Below are 18,302 nucleotides of genomic sequence, written 5' to 3'. Positions count from 1 at the left end.
ATTCATGCAAGCTCAGAGGCCTCCTCAGACAGCAGATCAGTGGGGGTCCGGAGTGGCGGACCCCTACTAATCTAGTATTGATGACCTACACTTAAGATAGCTCATCAATGTTTTAGTTCTCGAAAACCCCTTTAACAGAATGGCCCAAACCAGACAAGCTCCGGGCAGTCTATTACGATCAGGGTGTTTCCATTCACTGACAACAAGCGTCAATCTTAAAAATGGTGCAAAATTAAATATAATGTCAGTAGTTACATATGAATATTATGTCATCCACTATAGGCCTTATAAACCTAAAGCATTCAATGACCTCAAGTCCGAAGATTGAGCCATTCCCCCCTGGACACTGCGAAGTTTTTGATTTAAAGCTTAATGGAAAAGTTGCATCGGTGGAAATAATAAAGTTCCGCAATTTCAAGGATGAACCTCAGCATGCGGCGTACGACTCCGTAGGAAAACTGCAAGCAGGTAACATGACTGCAGCATCTGGCAGAAGAAAAAAGTTTGGTACCGTGATAGCCAGTAGAGTAAAAAGTTACAGCAAGTAATCTTGTAGATTAACCCTTACATGGTTAACAAAAAAGGAACGATGTTACAGCAAGCTTTCAAGTCTATCCACGATCCATAAGGCTTCTAACATCTAATCATATATATACATGCATAGAAAATGACAGAGACATGGTGTGATGCATGTATTTACAACACTAACAGAACAAAATAAGGGGAGAAAAGTCCTTCATTAGTCCACAGATACGGATGTGCAAGTTTTGTGCCCTCTAAATGAATGTTTGTCCTATCTTGGTGCCCTCTCTCTGGTCCAGATCTCTTAGATGTCACAGGCCATCACAAAACCCTGACAAATATTTAGGTCTGTCTTCCGAGTATCAAAGATGCTCATAACCTTGTTCTCCCAAATTCGGCTATCTTTTTGGGATTTGAAGTTGCCTTTTAACATAACAACCCTCATCTGTTCTATTCTGTCTTTAGCTACAAAAATGCTCGGCCACAGGTAATTCTGTCGTTCTTGCTTTAACCCTTTCCAATCCATTTTTCCCCCTCCATTCTCCCCAGCTCCAATTTATTTGAATGCCCATTCGGAATTCTACTTTCACCCTCCTGATCTTTGACAACCGAGATCAGGAGGGTGCCGGCGGTCACATGATCGCCGAAGGAATGCAGATGTAATACTTCCGCATTCTCTCTTCACCCTCCTGTTCCCAGCTATGACGGATTATAAAGTTCCTCACATTTGGAGGTTGCCTGTAGCATTAGAGGGAAGGGTCCGGGAATATGGTTTTTAGACGGTCATCCTTGCGTAGGGTGTGATGGAGTTTCTTTGCCGTTCTCCATAGTACCTATAGCTATGGATTGTAGGTCACAACTAGAGGTACACAATTGTTTTTTTCTTTGTCTCTTTGTTGGGACATCTCAGTACCGTAAACCCATTGATCGGCCCACACACCTCATATATGACAACTTCCACCAAAAAAATATTTAAAAAGTCCATCATCTACAGCCAGGCCATCAGACACAACCGGATGTGTTCCAGCCCAACAGACAGGGATGAACATTTACACAATCTCAATAGGACACTTATAAATCAGGGCTACCATCCTACTTCAATTGATGATCAAATCACCCGAGCCTCCAGGATACTCAGAAGACAACTGCTCCAATACAGAAACAAAAAACCCCTAAAACAATTGTGTACATCCGATGAAGAATTAGCGATAGATTTGAAAGCTTGCTGTAACCTCATTCTTTTTTGTTAGCCTCTAAAAGGTATCATGGCTACAAGATTACTTGCTCTAACATTTTGCAGCATCAGACCACACATGGTTTGTTTATAGTTTGTAACCATGGAGATACATAGTTGTGCCAAGGAGCAGTACATGCATGAAAGGGAGCAATGGTTGCGAAAGTTTACATACCCTTAAGGATGATTTCATGTATTTCTAAATGTTGCTGAACCAAGAGGCCCTGAAAAATGGAAGATGGGGGAGACCAAAGTGAATAAGATCTGAATTAAAACTTTTTTTCTTTCATGTTCAGGGTTGGATCGTGAAACGGTTAAAAGAAATATTTGCCTTCTGTTCGAGAATGCGGTCAGGAAGCGGTTAATGGCGCACAGAAGGATTGGCTGCCTGTTGTCAGGTACTTGGACAAGTATTTTCGGCTGCTCATTTTGTCTTGTGCACAGGGAGGTATTCTTGGATCTCCACACACATTTATCTTATGTAGTCAGAGATACCAGTCCATGCAGGAGCCCATCTATTATATGGTTATAATGTATGCCTGGTCACGGTGCCATGATTTATACATTGTAATAAGCAAAGGACTGGTGGTTTCCTGTTCTCATATAGTGTGATTGTGCAATGCTGAACTTATAGGTACTGTGATTATACACTGAATGATGAACACCTACTCAATAATGGGTTGGTCCACCTTGGGCGATCACAGTTTTCATACATTGGGGAACAAATTCCACAAGGCAGGGAACATCCTTTATACTCACTATGCCCGCTGCAGCACCGACGACATTTTGCGGATAAGTGGAAGCAGATCTCACAGCTTTTTCCTGCATACCCAAAACATGTTTAATGGGGTTACAATCCGATACATTTGGGAGCCAAGGCGTATGGAGAATTCATTCTTGTGTCCCCCCAACCACTCCATAGTGATCTGAGCTCGATGACACAGATTGTTATTCTGTTGAAAGATGGCCGTGTGGTTGGGTAAGAAATCCAGAATATATGGGTGCAGATGATCAACTAACAGGTAGCGTTCACCATTTAAGGATTGTGGTATGATAAACAATGGTTCTAGGCCATGCCAGGAAAACACTCCCTAGACCATGTCACTGCCACCACTGACCTTTTGAATCCCAACGGTGCACCCATGTGATACAGCTCTAGGTTGTTCACACCAGATGTGGACCTGGCCATCCATATGGTTTAGTAGGAAATGGGACTCATCACTCCAGACAACCTTCTGCCAAGTGTCCCAGGTCCATTGATATCTTTCCTGTGCCCATGAGAGGTGTTGTTGGTGATGATGCATGTCATCAGGAGCACTCTTGTCAGTCTTTGGCTATTGAACCCCAGTCAACACTAGCTAGACCACATAGTCATTGTGGAAATTTGTCTAACTTTGTGGTTTTATGCTAGACTCCAGGGTCACCAGTCTAATTTCCATACAGGTAAGCTCCAATCGTGAAAGGGTTGGTGTCTGTAATAAAGTGGCCATTCAATGTATAATAGGGCAAATGGACTTTGAGCTGATGAATAGAACTTTTGGAATCTTATGCAGGATTTCCTAAGGCTACAATTAGCCAGGGTGGTACAGTGGCCAGTAGTTTATTGACTTGGCAGTGTATGTGACCTATATAGATGACAGGGTCCAGTAGTGAGAAATTGCAGCATTTTTGCTGATAAAGATGCAAAAGTAAACGTGCCCGATTATAACCATGTTGGCTCCACAGTTCAGCATCATGCAGATGATTGTTTATATTCGCAGGTGGTCTGGACTCCAGCTTAGTTGCTGCGACTCTGCTCAAGTTGATGAAAGAAAACAATTTGCCTTACCACTTGCAAACATTTGCAATCGGAATGGAAGATAGCCCTGATTTACAGGCTGCAAGAAAGGTAAGACATCTGTACTGCCAAATAATTAAATTTTGGTGCTATGTGTATTGGTCTGCTCGGGGATCCAAGAGGTCAATGTCTAGTGTCTGTGTTGCCAAACTTCAGTGTGTATGTACTCCTGTCATCCTAACTTGCTTGGTGTTGGGTGGGTAGTGTGTGTTGAGGTTAGGGGTGGGGTTAGAAAGGAAAAGAAAGAGAGAGAGAATGAGGTGAGATGTAGTGGGAAGAGTAAGATGTGCGGAGGGGGCTTAGGCTCTGACGATGCCACCTGGGCTAAGCTCAAGTCTGCCCCATCTGGGTATGGGGTGCGACCTCTCCGATGACCGAGAGCAGGGACAGGAGTGGAACAAGAATCTGTGGAGAATGCTGTGAACCCTCTTGCTTAACTACAGATTTCAAGTCAGGGTAGACTCCGCGGATGCGAGGTGAAGGACAAGCGTAGCATGTATGGCATACCTGATAGGTCAGCGGCGAGGGGGTCGAGGAAATAGAGAGAGACTGTGTAGTTTTTCCCTTCTATGCCCCGAGAACGCTCCTCCAGGATTAGCCATCAGATAACTGCGACTGACGGCAACCACGTCTCTGAGAAGGAGAAGTTAACCAACCAAGGTTTATTGGTGACTGTTATGGAAAACTTGCCGGAATTATAGTTACCTAAGACTGTCGTAGTATGTACTGAAAATCAACGTTACAAGTGTTAAGTAAACCGTGTGCCTCCGGTTCAAACAACGCTTTGACTACTGACTCGTTATTGTTTTCTGATGTTACATCTTACTCAGAGGCACTGGCGTCACAAAAGACTTCTTTACTGTGGTCGTCAACCATGTTTGTGTGAGTTATTAGTTGCACGGGTCTTCGTTTCCAGGCAGAGTAACAACCCCAGTGATGAAGCTAGAATCAGAACCAACCTCTCGGATTAGCCTTCAGCTTGTTGCATAACCTCTCCCCCCACATCTGCATGCCTGCATATCGGAAAGGTCTGAGGTCAGAGTCTTTGATTACATCAGTGGCAGCCGAACCAGAGAGACTAAGTGAGTTAAAGTACTTCATGGTGTGGTTACTGCCCATCCAGATGTACAGGGCACAAAAAAGGGACACTAATATTATTTAGCCCATTAAGAGGGGGCACTATTACTACTGGAGCCACTGATAGTGGGCACTATTACTGTAGAGGCACTATTAGTACTGCGGCCACTGAGGTAAATTCATATGCTGTGATAAACCACTCCCCTAACCAGGCTCCTTCTACCTTGGCTGGTAATTTTTGGTGACAAAGGTGGCAACCCTAGTACAACATGACTGGCAACGGATACATTTTTACGGAACATGCTTGCCATTTAAGAGGGTAGACGCAAGGCTGCTGTCAATGAGCGAGCAGATACTAGAGTAGGACATCTTTTGAAGAGGAGTGTAGGACACTTGTCATGGATGCCAGGAGGGTTAAGCTGGTGGCATAGCCATTGGCACTGTGTAAAGGTACCGTGGCTAGCAATATATTGGGCATAATGTGGTTGACACTCTATGTGGACTCACTACCAGGCACTATATGGGAGTATATTGCCTGGTATTGTGTGTGGCAGTGCATGAGGTTACATTGAGTAGCACTATATGGAGCATAACATGGTTGGAACTATATCATGACATACTAGATGGCACTATATGGTGGCACACAGTGACTTGCGCTATATGAGAGACAACTAGGTTACACTGTATGAGATTGCATTGGCATGGGGGTAACATTGTAGCAGACACTGTAAACTAGCTGACAGTGGAGCTTTGTGCTTTTATAGGGTGCTGAACCCTGTGGTGAAATAATACTGATGTAATACACAGTAGGCACAGTGCCATGATATTTTCTGAAAAGTGTCCTCACACATGATGGCAGTGCCCTGGGTCACTGTACTAACAAACCAAGAACATAAGCTTAAGTTACATAAGCAACAGATGTGTTGCCTGGGCACTAATTAGCTGTGATTACATAGACGTGCCCAAGAGCATAGATCTCCTGGCACTGTCAGGAATAGTTTTCAGGTTGGATAAATGCCCTCGGGCCATTATGTTATGCAAAACAAAATACCAGCAGCACAGATGTATTGAGGGGATACAGTCCTACATGTTATGGACACTATCCTACTAAAAGTTATTGGACACCTGAGCAAGAATCAAAAGTAGCATTTATTTACATTTGCCAATACTTAGTGGGGCCCCTTTGGCCCTAATGACATCGGATACTCTCCGTGGCATACTTTCTATTAACGCTTAATACACTTCAGCTGATATTTCCCTCCATTCATCCTGCAAACATCTGGTGAGTTCTCTTATAGAAGATGGCCACTGTTCATATTTCCTGACCCAACGTTCCAGTTCATCCAAAGATGAGGGTTCAGGTCGGGACTTTGTGGAGCCAGTCTAATCGGGGAACATCCATATTCTCAAACCATCGTAAAACAACATTGGGTTTGTGATAAGGTCCGTTGACTTCTTGGAAGTATTGCTGACCATTCCGAGAGTATTGCCCTATTGTAGGCAGCTCATTGTTGCCTGTCAGGGAACACCTCCTGTGTTCATGGTGCTTGTCACTACAACTAAAAGACCAAGACCATGCCCAGACTATAATGGAACCTCTGCTGAACTTAACTGTTGGTACAACACGCTCAGGCAGAAGACATTCCTCAAGCATCCTTCACACCCAGGTACCTCCATCTGATCTGAAGATGGAGTAGCATGATCCATCACTCCATACAACATTCTTCCATTGCTCAGCTATCCAATGACAACGCTTCTTGCACCATTGTAGATGGGCTGATGCATTGCACTTCGTGATAGAAGACTTGTATGCAGCGGCATAACCCGTATATCCAATAGTGTGCAGATCCTATCACAAACTAATGCTGACACCTCCAAGGCTCTGCAACTTATACAGTGTGGGTTAGTACACGTGACATTCTAATAAGACACGATCTATTCTACTGATAGGGGTGTCCAAATAATTTTGGTAGAATAGTATAAATGTCATTATAATTATGTGTGCTGGATATCTGATTCAGACCACTGGTTAGCTGGCACGGATGGGCATTGTGGCTGGCACTCTATGGGAATGTTACTATATAGAACACATGGTGTCTGTCAGTGTAGGCGGCATGCTGTGGCTGGTACAGTATGAGGGAACAATATGGCTGGTATGTGTGGGGGGTTTGTTATAGCAGGTACTATGTGTGGGCACACTGTGGGTGGCACTTTAGTTAGACTGTGCAAACTTAGACTAGATAGTCCTAAAATGTGCCAGATTTATTAGAGTGACTCTGCTTGATGATAAATCTGGGGCATTTTAGACCATGTAGTCTAAATTCATACCATTAATTAATTGAATTAGTTTCTTACAGAATTTGTGCCAAAAGTTTGGTCCCAATTTGGGACAATTTTTGGTGCATGATGTCACATTTAGGCCATGCCCTCTTTCTGAGAAGCTATGCCTCTTTTTTAGACACAGCAAAAAAGTGTCTAAAACACATCATAAATATGGTGCAAAGTGTGTTAAGGCCCATTTACACGCAACAATTATCACTCAAAATTCGTTCAAATGATGACATATCAACAATAATCGTTGTGTGTAAACGCTGCCATCCTTTACTCTTCGGCTGAAGGATGATTTTAAGGTGAGCTTAAAATTCATTGTTCAGCTGGAGAGACATAACAGGGACCGCATGCTGTGTTCTGCACAGGAGCCAGAGATTGCAAGGTATTCTGCCGACAGCCTGAGCGAGAACAATGGAGCTGTGTGCAGATCTCAGATCGCATGCTGTGCTCTGCAAACAGCTCACGGAGGCCTTTTTACACACAAATGAAGCTGATAAAGTGTTAATGGGCATTAGTGTCCTTTAAGACTTTATGCAAAATGATTGCAAAAACTGTCACTTTTTCAATTGTTTGAAAGATTTTCTTTGTGTATAAATGGGCCTTCAGACAGTTTTTCTGGCACAATTTACGCCATAAAAATGGCAAACTTTCATTAGTAGATCTGCCGCATTGTCTGATGTGGTGTGGGGACACCCATGACCATACTTAAACAGTGCAGCTATGGCGATATGTCATCCAGAATGATGGCAAGCACAAAAGCTGTAGTCATTAATTCTAGTAATGTGATTCAATGTTGACATCACCTTGGATGGCACAATGCCACGCATGTACCAGTGCAAATTAATTTTTCTTCCAGAAACAGAAAGTGAGTCCTGTCATTGAAGATGTCTGTGATTGCAGGATATTCCCTAACAAGTTTAATGATGATCAAACCTATAGATATGCCAACTAGAACTCTGCATCCTTCACGTTAACAACTATTACAGGATTTAAAGTATGCTGTAAAATATGTACAGATGCCAACTCTTTATCACCATTTCAGGTCGCCAATCATATTGGTAGTGAGCATCATGAAGTCATTTTTGACGCTGAAGAGGGAATACAAGCGGTGGATGAGGTTATCTTTTCACTAGAAACCTATGACATCACAACCGTGAGAGCTTCTGTCGGTAAGAAATACACCTTTTACTGTCATTCACATGCATGGTATGTGGCATAGTGTGGGCATACTCATACATGCACACTGAGGGCACATTTATTCTACACACTCTCACAGGCATACTGACTCGTTGTAAAAAAAAATCCAGCCCCTAGGAAGAGTTGTTTTTTACTGCAAAACTCGGCATGCAGTTCCATCTCAGGCAGACATACAGATGATCAGAGTTGTGGGGTGATTAGATGAACGGTCTTGTCATCTGAGGCCCTAAGGCCTCATGTCCACGGGGAAAATCAGGCCCGCCAATCTTGCCTTTGCTGTGAAGCGGCACACTGCCCCCTGCTGGTGTGATGATCTGGGGGGCCAAAGCATACGATAGTCGGCCACCTCTAGTAGTGGTACGAGGGACAATGACAGCTCAGCGATATGTTCAGGACATCCTGCAGCCACATGTGTTCCTCTCATGGCAGCTTCCAATAGGCCTTTTTCCAGCAGGACAATGCTCGGCCGCACACACAAGGGGCTCACAGGAGCCCCCACAACATTGTCAAACTTCTGTGGCTGCCTGATCGACAGATTTATTGCCAATAGAACATGTATTAGGACTATCTGTATTGCCTTCAAATTCACATTATCTAGAGGCTCAGTTACAGCAAATGTGGTTTGATATGCTGCAGAATACCATACGGAACCTGTATGCCTCCATGCCCACCTGTATCACAGCATGCATCCAAGCTAGAGGTGATGTAACAGGATTCTAGAGCCTCTATGACCGTCTGTATTGCAGTGTCCGAGGAGCAGGCCCTCAGCCGAGGAGACAACGGGGTAGAGAAATAGCAATCTGTCACGGGGCTCTTCTGTCCTCTTCAAATGGCTGGCTAAGAACCCGACCTCGTTACTAACTGGGGGGGGGGGGGGGGGTCACGTTTAGTAACCTGGGTTACCTTAAGTTCCTGTTTTGTCACCGTGACGCCAATGTTCCTAAATCCGCGGTGGATTACCCAGCTTGAATAAAGAGTAGTCCACAGACAGGAAGTACTTTTTCCATAAGAATCAGGAACATGTAGTCTTGTGCTTTTACTTCAACTTCCCTTTTCATATAACAAAGGAACAACTTGCACATAGTAGCTTGAACAGTAGTAGATTATTAGGCAGGCTTACATTCCTCGCCTTTCTTCCTTAGGCTGCCTGCACACGGGCGGAAATCCCGCAGCGGGATTTCCGCCACTGAAAGCCTGCATAGGAGTGCATTACAATACGCACTCCAATGCAGACGGCCGCGGTTTGGCCGCGCGAAATCTCGCGCGGCAAACAAATCGCGGCATGCCCTATTTCTGTGCGGGGCTCGCAGAGCCGGCACATGAAAGAGCCGGGGCCGCCGGGCGCGGGTGAGTACGTGCTCGTCCCTGCAGGCGCTCGGGTTGGGTCACGCGGCGAGAATTCTCGCCACCGGATCCGACCCACTCGTCTGCAGGTGGCCTTACACTTGTGCAGTTCAGATTTCCCAAGGCAAATGTATCCACAGTCCCAGTTATTTTTTGGATCTCTCTCTTGGATGAAACTCTCTCAACTGGACGGACTCTAAAATACTTTCACACTTCTGGTTATCATCAAGCGGTTACTCATTGCTCTCGCATAACTTCCATTTTTTCTGAATTAGAACACGTGGTTCTTGCTCTCTCACATCCACACATTCTCAGCATGTCTTGGGTTTCAAACCCCCGGAAAGCGTAAACTTCTTCTAAGAAGAGACTCCGACATGGCTGAACTCCAGCAGGAGCAGCAGTCCCTCTCTCCTCCATCTCCATTGCTCAGCCAACTCCAACCACAGGACCTCCTCTCTTGACACCTGACTCATGACTCATCCCACATGCACATAGACCATAACTAGACAAACTGATACATTTTCCAGACATCCCCAGACATCCTCAGACATTACCCTTTTCATGCCTGGAAGTGCTAATACACATTACAATGACTCATAGAAACACTCACGACAATGACACGAGACATACATAAGGCATGCATTCTAAAGTGCTGGAGGAAACCCCAAACTATGGGCCACTACAGTATCACATCTTGCATCCAAGCTAGAGGCGATACAACAGGATTCTAGAGCCTCCATGCCCACCCATATCACATCTTGTATCCAAACTAGAGGCGGTATAACAGGGTACTAGAGCCTCCATACCCACCTGTATCACATCTTGTATCCAAGCTTGAGGGGGTACAACAGGGTACTAGAGCCTTCATACCTGCCTGAATCACATCTTGTATCCAAGCTAGATGCGGTACAACAGGGTACTAGAGCCTCCATGCTCACCTGTATCACATCTTGTATCCAAGTTAGAGGCGGTACAACAGAGTACTAGAGCCTCCATGCCCACTCGTATCACATCTTGTATCCAAGCTAGAGGCGGTACAACAGGGTACTAGAGCCTCCATGCCCACTTGTATCACATCTTGTATCCAAGCTAGAGGTGGTACAACAGGGTACTAGAGCCTGCCTTCAAGTTTTCAGTTTTTTGCAAGAAATGAGTCTACTGCTTGGATATTGTAACATCACAACATTACAATCACACAGAGAAAATGTTATTACATTCTGACAGCTTCTTCTAGGTGATTGATTTTTTGACAATGAGTGTAATTGGTGATTCTTGAACAGACATAGCCCAAAAACAGGACATGTTAATAAAAGAAAAAAACGGAACCAAAATGCTTTTTTCGTTCATTTTTAGTGAAAAAGGGAGCACCAAAATGATCGGGTGCTCGTTACTCGAGCCGAGCTTTTTGTAATGCTCAAGAGCTCGTTTCGAGTTACGAATACCATTGAAGTCAATGGGAGAGTCGAGCATTTTTCAAGGTGACTAGAGATGAGCAAGCATGCTCGTCCGAGCTTGATGCTCGTTCAAGCATTAGCCTGCTCGAAGTACTCGTTATTCAAGCCGAGCACCACGCGGTGCTCGAAAGAATTTCACCCTCTCCTCCCCACATGTTTTCAATGGAGCTGTGGCTGCTGCCGGCGGCTCCATGGAAAACAATGGTCTGCCGGCACCCCTGAATTGTTTTTCATGGAAGGGCTTTAAACATAAACCCTTCCCTGAAAAACAATCATTTTAGTGAAAAAATAAATAAATAAACTTACCTCTCCGCCGCTGCCATGTCCCCTGTTGGGATAAGGAACACATCTGCCTTCATCCCCGCAAGGAAAAAGAATTCCCTGCTGCACCTGCCACATCTGTGACAGATGCAGCAAAGGAATTCTTCCTCCCTGTGGGGAATAAAGAATTCCCTACCACAGCTGTCACACATGACAGCTGCGGTAGGGGATCCAGCTGCCGGCATCCTGAAAAACAATAATTTTAGTGTTAAAAAAAAAAACAAAAAAAAACTTACCTGTCTGCCGCTGCCATACCAGCGGCGGACAGGTAAGTTTTTTGTTTTTTTTAAATCCGCGCCTGGTGAATGAGCTGCCTCTGATTGGCTGAGCACAGGGACCAATCAGAGGCAGCTCTCAGCTGTCATTCAATAGCTGAGAGCTTCCTCTGATTGGTCACAGTGCTCAGCCAATCAGAGGCAGCCCATTCAGCAGGCGGGGATTTAAAATACTACTGAATACTACTGAAAGCAGTGCAGAGAGAAGAGCCGGCTGGACGCGGCTGAGCCCCGGCAGCTGAAGAAAGGTGAGTAATCTTTTTTTTTTTTCATTTTATTCACCATTTTTTTCTTGTTCTTCAGGGAAGGGCTTATATTTGAAGCCCTTCCCTGAAAAACAATTTCAGGATGCTGGCAGCTGGATCCCCTATCGTAGCTGTCATGTGTGACAGCTGCGGTAGGGAATTGAAGAATTCCACTGCTGCATCTGTCACAGATGTGGCAGATTTAGCAGCAGGGAATTCTTTTTATTAGCGGGGATAAAGGAAACATCTGCCGCATGCAGCAGATGTGTTCTTCATCCCCGCAGGGAACACGGCAGCGATGGAGAGGTAAGTTTATTTATTTAGTTATTTTTTACACTAAAAGGTTTGTTTTTCAGGAAAGGGCTTATGTTTAAAGCCCTTCCATGAAAAACAATTACCAGGTGCCGGCAGACCATCGTTTTCAATGGAGCCGCCGGCAGCAGCTGCGGCTCCATTGAAAACATGTGGGGAGGAGAGAGTGAAATTTTTTCGAGCACCCAAGCAGCACATGGTGCTCGGCTCGAGTAACAAGTATATCGGGCAGGCTAATGCTCGAATGAGCATCAAGCTCGGATGAGCATGGTCGCTCATCTCTATTCATTTTGCTTTCCAAAAAAAAACACAAAAGAAAGTGATCAAAAAGGACATATTTACCCCCAAATGGTACCAATTAAAATGAAAGCTCAGCACACAAAAAATAAGCCCTCACATAAAAGGTTGATGGAAAAATTAAAAAAAAGTTATCGGACTTTGAATGCAGGAATGCAAATATATATATATATTTATTTAAGAAACAAAACAAAAAGTTTTTTAATCTGCAAAAGTGGAAAAACCTAAAAAAATAGATGATTTTGATATTAGAATTGTACTGACCCATAGAAAAAATGTATCATGTCATTTAGGACTCATTCACACTACTGTATGCATAAAACACTGAGGCGGTCTGGCAGCATTTTACGGTCTGGCAGCATTTTACATGTGATACCGGCACAGAGATGGCTACCATTGTGCATGGCAGTCAGTGCATTGTGCATGACATGTCTTTTTTTTGTATTCCCCGCTTTGTTTCAGGGCAAAAACTTGCCGCTACAGAGGGTATTAGCACATGAACCGCTTTTTTTTTTCAGACTATTCAAACTCAGCATGAGTTTGAAAAAAGAAAGTGGGAGGATAGGTCCTGCCCTAATTTGCTCGCATGTAGTATTAACTGCGTGTAAAAAAGATACGGCAAATCCTTTTTTTTCCTCGCATGTAGTATTAACACACAAGAATCCCGATAGTGAAAATGAAACCATTGAAATCAATGGTTTTGTTTCGTCCCGATATGCGGACGTGATTTTCACAGCCATATAGTGGGACAAATATACACCCATGTGTTTAATCCCTCATAGACAGTGATTGATAGTCAGAACTTCCTCCCCGACCCTTGCCCAGTCCCCTCCCCTCCCCTCCAACATCCTGAGTGGAGCAAACAACATTGGAGGGGAGGGGACTGAGCAGGGGCCGGGGAGGAAGTTCTTACAATCACTGTGCAGGAGAAGCTGCTTAGTGTCTGCACTGCGTGGAGGACCTGGGAGCAGCGTTAAACTGTGCAGTCAGAAAGCCCCAGCATGGCAAGGGGGCCAGGTCACAATTGCAACCTCTGCGACCTCTATAGTTACACTAGTGACCAGGAGAGTGCGGGAGCACATGGGCAGAGCCAGGTAAATTAGGTTGTGCATGGGGCATGAATCCAGGAGAGCCACACCGTATAATAGTAATCAGGCACTCCACGGTAAAGGTAAGTGAGCTTTTGTATAAGAGGCATTCACACTACTTAAAGGGGTTGTCCCGCGCCGAAACGGGTTTTTTTTTTTTTCAACCCCCCCCCCCCGGTCGGCGCGAGACAACCCCGATGCAGGGAGGTAAAGAAAGCTTACCGGAGCGCTTACCTTAATCCCCGCGCTCCGGTGACTTCAATACTTACCGCTGAAGATGGCCGCCGGGATCCTCTGTCTCCGTGGACCGCAGCTCTTCTGTGCGGTCCATTGCCGATTCCAGCCTCCTGATTGGCTGGAATCGGCACGTGACGGGGCGGAGCTACACGGAGCCTGCATTCTGCACGAGCGGCTCCATAGAAGACTGCAGAAGACCCGGACTGCGCAAGCGCGGCTAATTTGGCCATCGGAGGGCGAAAATTAGTCGGCTCCATGGGAACGAGGACGCTAGCAACGGAGCAGGTAAGTAAAAAACTTTTTATAACTTCTGTATGGCTCATAATTAATGCACAATGTACATTACAAAGTGCATTAATATGGCCATACAGAAGTGTATAGACCCACTTGCTGCCGCGGGACAACCCCTTTAACTATCGTGCAAGGGAAGGAACAACATCATTCATCCAGTGCCACACTACCATTCTTCTGGCCTGGAGGCAGCCAGGATTTTATCATATAATTCAATGTCTTGGCAGAGGATTCGGAGCAAGGTATTAGAATTTAGAGTGAGAAATAAGAAAATGGTGGACATTTACTTTACGTTAAGGAGACATTTACTTAAATTTACTATCATTTATGACAATGATCCTGTTTTGTCCTGAAGATTTGTTGAAAGGGACGATTTATTTTCCGAATACAAAAAAAAGGCCACTTCTCTTCCACCCTCCGTTGAAGTGTGACCCCCTAGCTGAAGGTTTGAGTCTGTCGTCTCCTTACAACTATGAAAAGAATATCTTTTCTTCATCTTTAAGGAATCGAGGGCTCTCGCACAAAACCAAATTTCTTGACCCTTTTTGCTTCCAAACAGCTTTTTGATTTCAGCTTTAAAAACTAAAAATATCCTCGTCTTCCGTGACCCCCAACTGCGTGAGCGTTAACATAGTACACCAAGAAGAAAATGCGGCTTATTCTTTTATCTTTGCTTTATACTTTTGTGCTTTGATAAAAAAAAAATAAGAGAGAGCTCTCAGGCAAAAAAAGATATCTGGCAAATTTATAAAAATTGTTGTTTTGGAGTCTTTCATGTGTGAAAATCAGCCAGGGAGGTACAGATCATAGGGCAGCGCACAGGCTGGGAAGGGAGTGGAAAATACTGGGACCGGTTGTCTCATTTTTGAGTCAGAAGCATCTTTATGCTGATAAGTGTAGAATGATGCACCTAGGCCGCCATGATTGTATAACTGTATATCCTTTAAATGAAATAATGCTAAGGAAAACAGAGCAAGAGGAGGACTTGGGTATTGTGGTTACAAGTAAGCTAAGCAAGGAACTCAATGTCAAGCAGCAGCTGCAAAGCAAGACGATTTTAGAGTGTATAAAGATAGGGATTAAAACCCGTCATCCCAATGCAATATTATTCCTTCTGTGTAGAGTATGGGACTCCACATTCTAAGAAGGACAAAGGAGAGCTGAAGTAGTTAATAAATACTCTCCAAACACCCCTGCAAACTGTTTCAGAGGCTGCAACACTTTGGGCTCAACATCCCATATGTGGTGGACGTGTCCGGTGGTGAAGCCTCTCTGGAGGCGGGTGGCCAACCTGATATCTAGGATGTTGGGAAAACGGTTTCCTCTTTCTCCGTCGAGCTGCCTCCTGGTGGACAAACCCCTCGGCTTTAATAATAACCAAACGAGCACAAACTTTCACAACATATCTACATAACAGCCAGAATTCATATTGCTTCCCAATGGCTTGGGCCTACGCTTACATTTAGCCCAGTTATTACAAGAATCTCAAGAATTATGTTATATGAAAAGCTGTCAGCCATGAGGAAGGACAAAATGGAGATTGTCCACAAAACCTGGCAACCATGGGCCTCCTTCCTGGAAATACCAGGTCTAAACTAACTACTTAGCGCCTGAGAAAGTGAGATCAAAACCGACCACTGAGGGTAGAAATCCGCATGGTCGCAATCTACTGTGGTGGCCAGGCGGGAGTGAGGGAGGGGGGATATAAAAAATAAATAAAAAACAAAAAATATTGGGAATCTAGTATACCCTAAGGCCTCATGTCCATGGGGAAAAACAATTCCTGCAGAATCCGCAGGAGACCCGCACTAAAATGGAGCATGCTGCGGGTGTTTTCCTGCACACGCAACCTGCGCCTCATAGGAAAATGACATCCCTATGGGGCACGGATCACGCGCGCGGGTGAAACGCTACGGATCTGTCCCCGTGGACATGAGGCCTAAGGCCTCTTTCACATGAGTGTAGCGATTTTCAGTCGGCTGTATCACGGCCACCGCGCAACTGAAAATTGGGTGAACGGGTGCACAAATCTGCCGTTTGTATGCCCGTTCAGACGGCCTGGGTGTGGCGCATATACGCCAAGCTGCCTCCCCCTTGAGGGCTCTCAGCTATGGAAGAGGGCAGGATGGAGTGTGAGCTAGTGTGCTAAGCTTTCACGCCTTGTCGGCTGCCAAAAATGGGAGGGGATGGGATGGGCTGGGAGCTTAGCAACTAGCTCCCGCCCTGTCCTGCGCCGTCCTATTGCAAACAGCCAACAAGGGACAAAGAGAAGTGGGTGGGAGTGTAGCAAATGCGCTTCTAAACTCCCTCCCACCTCTCTACTCCGGCAGCTACCATTGGCTCCCATAGGAGCCTATGGGAGCCACCGCCGTATTCCGGCCAGAAAGATAGTTCCGGAACTATCTTTCCTGGTGGACGTAAAAGCACCCGGGCCGAAATGTGCGCTATCTTGGCCGTGGGAATATGCCTATCTGAACTGATGCATTGTAAACCAATGCATCAGATGGGCAGCATATATCGGCCGGCCGTGAAAAGCGCAGCCATTATACGTTCGTGTAAATGAAGCCTATGGATGGGTTCAGGGGTGGGGAGCTGTTAATCTATCACAGTATTCTGTGACAATGAGTGTGGACAATAAATGTTTTGTTACTTATTCAGTATACCCCCAGCGGGGAGATTTTGCTAAAGTTTTTTAGTATGTTAAAAAATCCTAACTGTTCAATAAAATATTTTGAAACCTAAAAGTAATCAGATAATACCGCCTATAGTGTCCATAACACTAACAGAATCACTGTGCTTTGCCCTGGCTTTGTAAATTTTCTCTAAATTGCAATGAAAAGGCAATTTTACAAAACCGCTGCATTTTGCAGGAATTTTGAATAAATTGAGGCTCGATATGAACTACCTGAACTGTTGGGAGCCAAGGACCAATGGGAATTCTGTGCAGTCAGCTTCTGTAGGGCGCTTGGGCTGGGAGGCCCAGGAACAAGCAGCCCCACTGATCACACAGCATTCATCTTTTTCCACTTTCTGCAAGCTGCAGCTCTCCAGCTGTTGGCAATCCACCACTCCCAGCATGCACTGAGCCTGCCGCAGCTCTGCAGACCACTGCAACAAATATCAAGGGAGATTAATATTTCCTATTAATAAATATTGTATTTTCTCAGGGATGTATTTGATTTCCAAGTACATACGCAAGAAGACCAACAGCGTGGTGATATTTTCTGGCGAAGGCTCCGACGAGCTCACCCAGGGATACATCTACTTCCACAAGGTTAATATTTTCCGTCTTTGCACATTGGTGGGAGGAACATCATTACATTTCCAGAATTAACAATTGTATTTTTCCCTTAAATCCATAAAAGGCAATTTTTGTGTTTGGTGGGTCGAAACCGTTCAACCCACAGAAGCAGAGATGTGTCCGTATGTGAAACGGCTTTATGCAGAGAACGCATAGGCGGGGGGGGGGGGGGCTACACATGGGGAAATTAGCAAATACCCATACCAACCAATCAGATTCCAGCTCCTGTTTTTCAGAGGCTTTTTGGAGAACAGTTCTGCTCTATTATTATATTGCGTATTGAGAAATCCAAAAATAACTGAGAAAACCTAGGCATACTTATCAAGAATTGAGATTTGTAAGCCTCGCCCCTGTTCCGCCCAAAAGCATCCCTAAAAACAAAAAATGGGCATTTGAATTCAAATTTTCTTAAACCCCACCTGCCTTGGTATTTTAGACCTGTGTTCCCCAACTCCAGTCCTCAGGGACCGTCAACAGGTCATGTTTTCAGGATTTCCTCAGTATTGCACATGTGATGTAATTATTGTCAGTGCGTCAGACATTGTCACAGGTGTTCTTACCATAGGATATCCTGAAAACATGACCTGTTGGTGGTCCCTGAGGACTGGAGTTGGGGACCCCTGTTTTAGACTATGTTCACGTCTGGGTTCGGAACCTCTATTTGGAAGCAGTTCCGACACAAAATGCTGAACAATACTGGAGGGCTAAACGGAAACTGAACAGACGCCATTATAGTCAGTGGGATCCATTTGGTTCTATCATAAAACGGATCCATTCAGCAGTGGATCCACCTTTCCTGATCCCATAACTAACTTAGGGCTTGTTCACATCAAGGTTTGGATTTCTATTTTGAATGGATGTTTTTTTTTTTTTTTTAAATGGAACAGATAGCAGAACAGAAGTCAAAGCGAAACAAATGAAAACCATGTTTTCCATTGT

General features: G+C 44.8%; 1 protein-coding gene across 1 annotated transcript in view; it reads left to right on the top strand.

Annotated features, from left to right (window-relative positions):
* The window catches only part of ASNS (asparagine synthetase (glutamine-hydrolyzing)), a 45,296-nt gene that overhangs the window by 11,827 nt on the left and 15,167 nt on the right, over window positions 1-18,302 (top strand). The window contains exons 4-8 of the mRNA XM_066585024.1: window positions 283-468; window positions 2,053-2,154; window positions 3,517-3,644; window positions 8,044-8,170; window positions 17,230-17,336. Of these exons, the coding sequence (XP_066441121.1) occupies window positions 283-468; window positions 2,053-2,154; window positions 3,517-3,644; window positions 8,044-8,170; window positions 17,230-17,336 (650 nt within the window). The remainder of the gene's footprint in view (window positions 1-282; window positions 469-2,052; window positions 2,155-3,516; window positions 3,645-8,043; window positions 8,171-17,229; window positions 17,337-18,302) is intronic.

Source organism: Eleutherodactylus coqui, chromosome 12 (assembly GCF_035609145.1).
Source record: "Eleutherodactylus coqui strain aEleCoq1 chromosome 12, aEleCoq1.hap1, whole genome shotgun sequence".
Lineage (NCBI taxonomy): Eukaryota > Metazoa > Chordata > Amphibia > Anura > Eleutherodactylidae > Eleutherodactylus > Eleutherodactylus coqui.
Note: the sequence above shows the minus strand (reverse complement) of the source record. Positions and strands in the feature narration are given on the sequence as shown.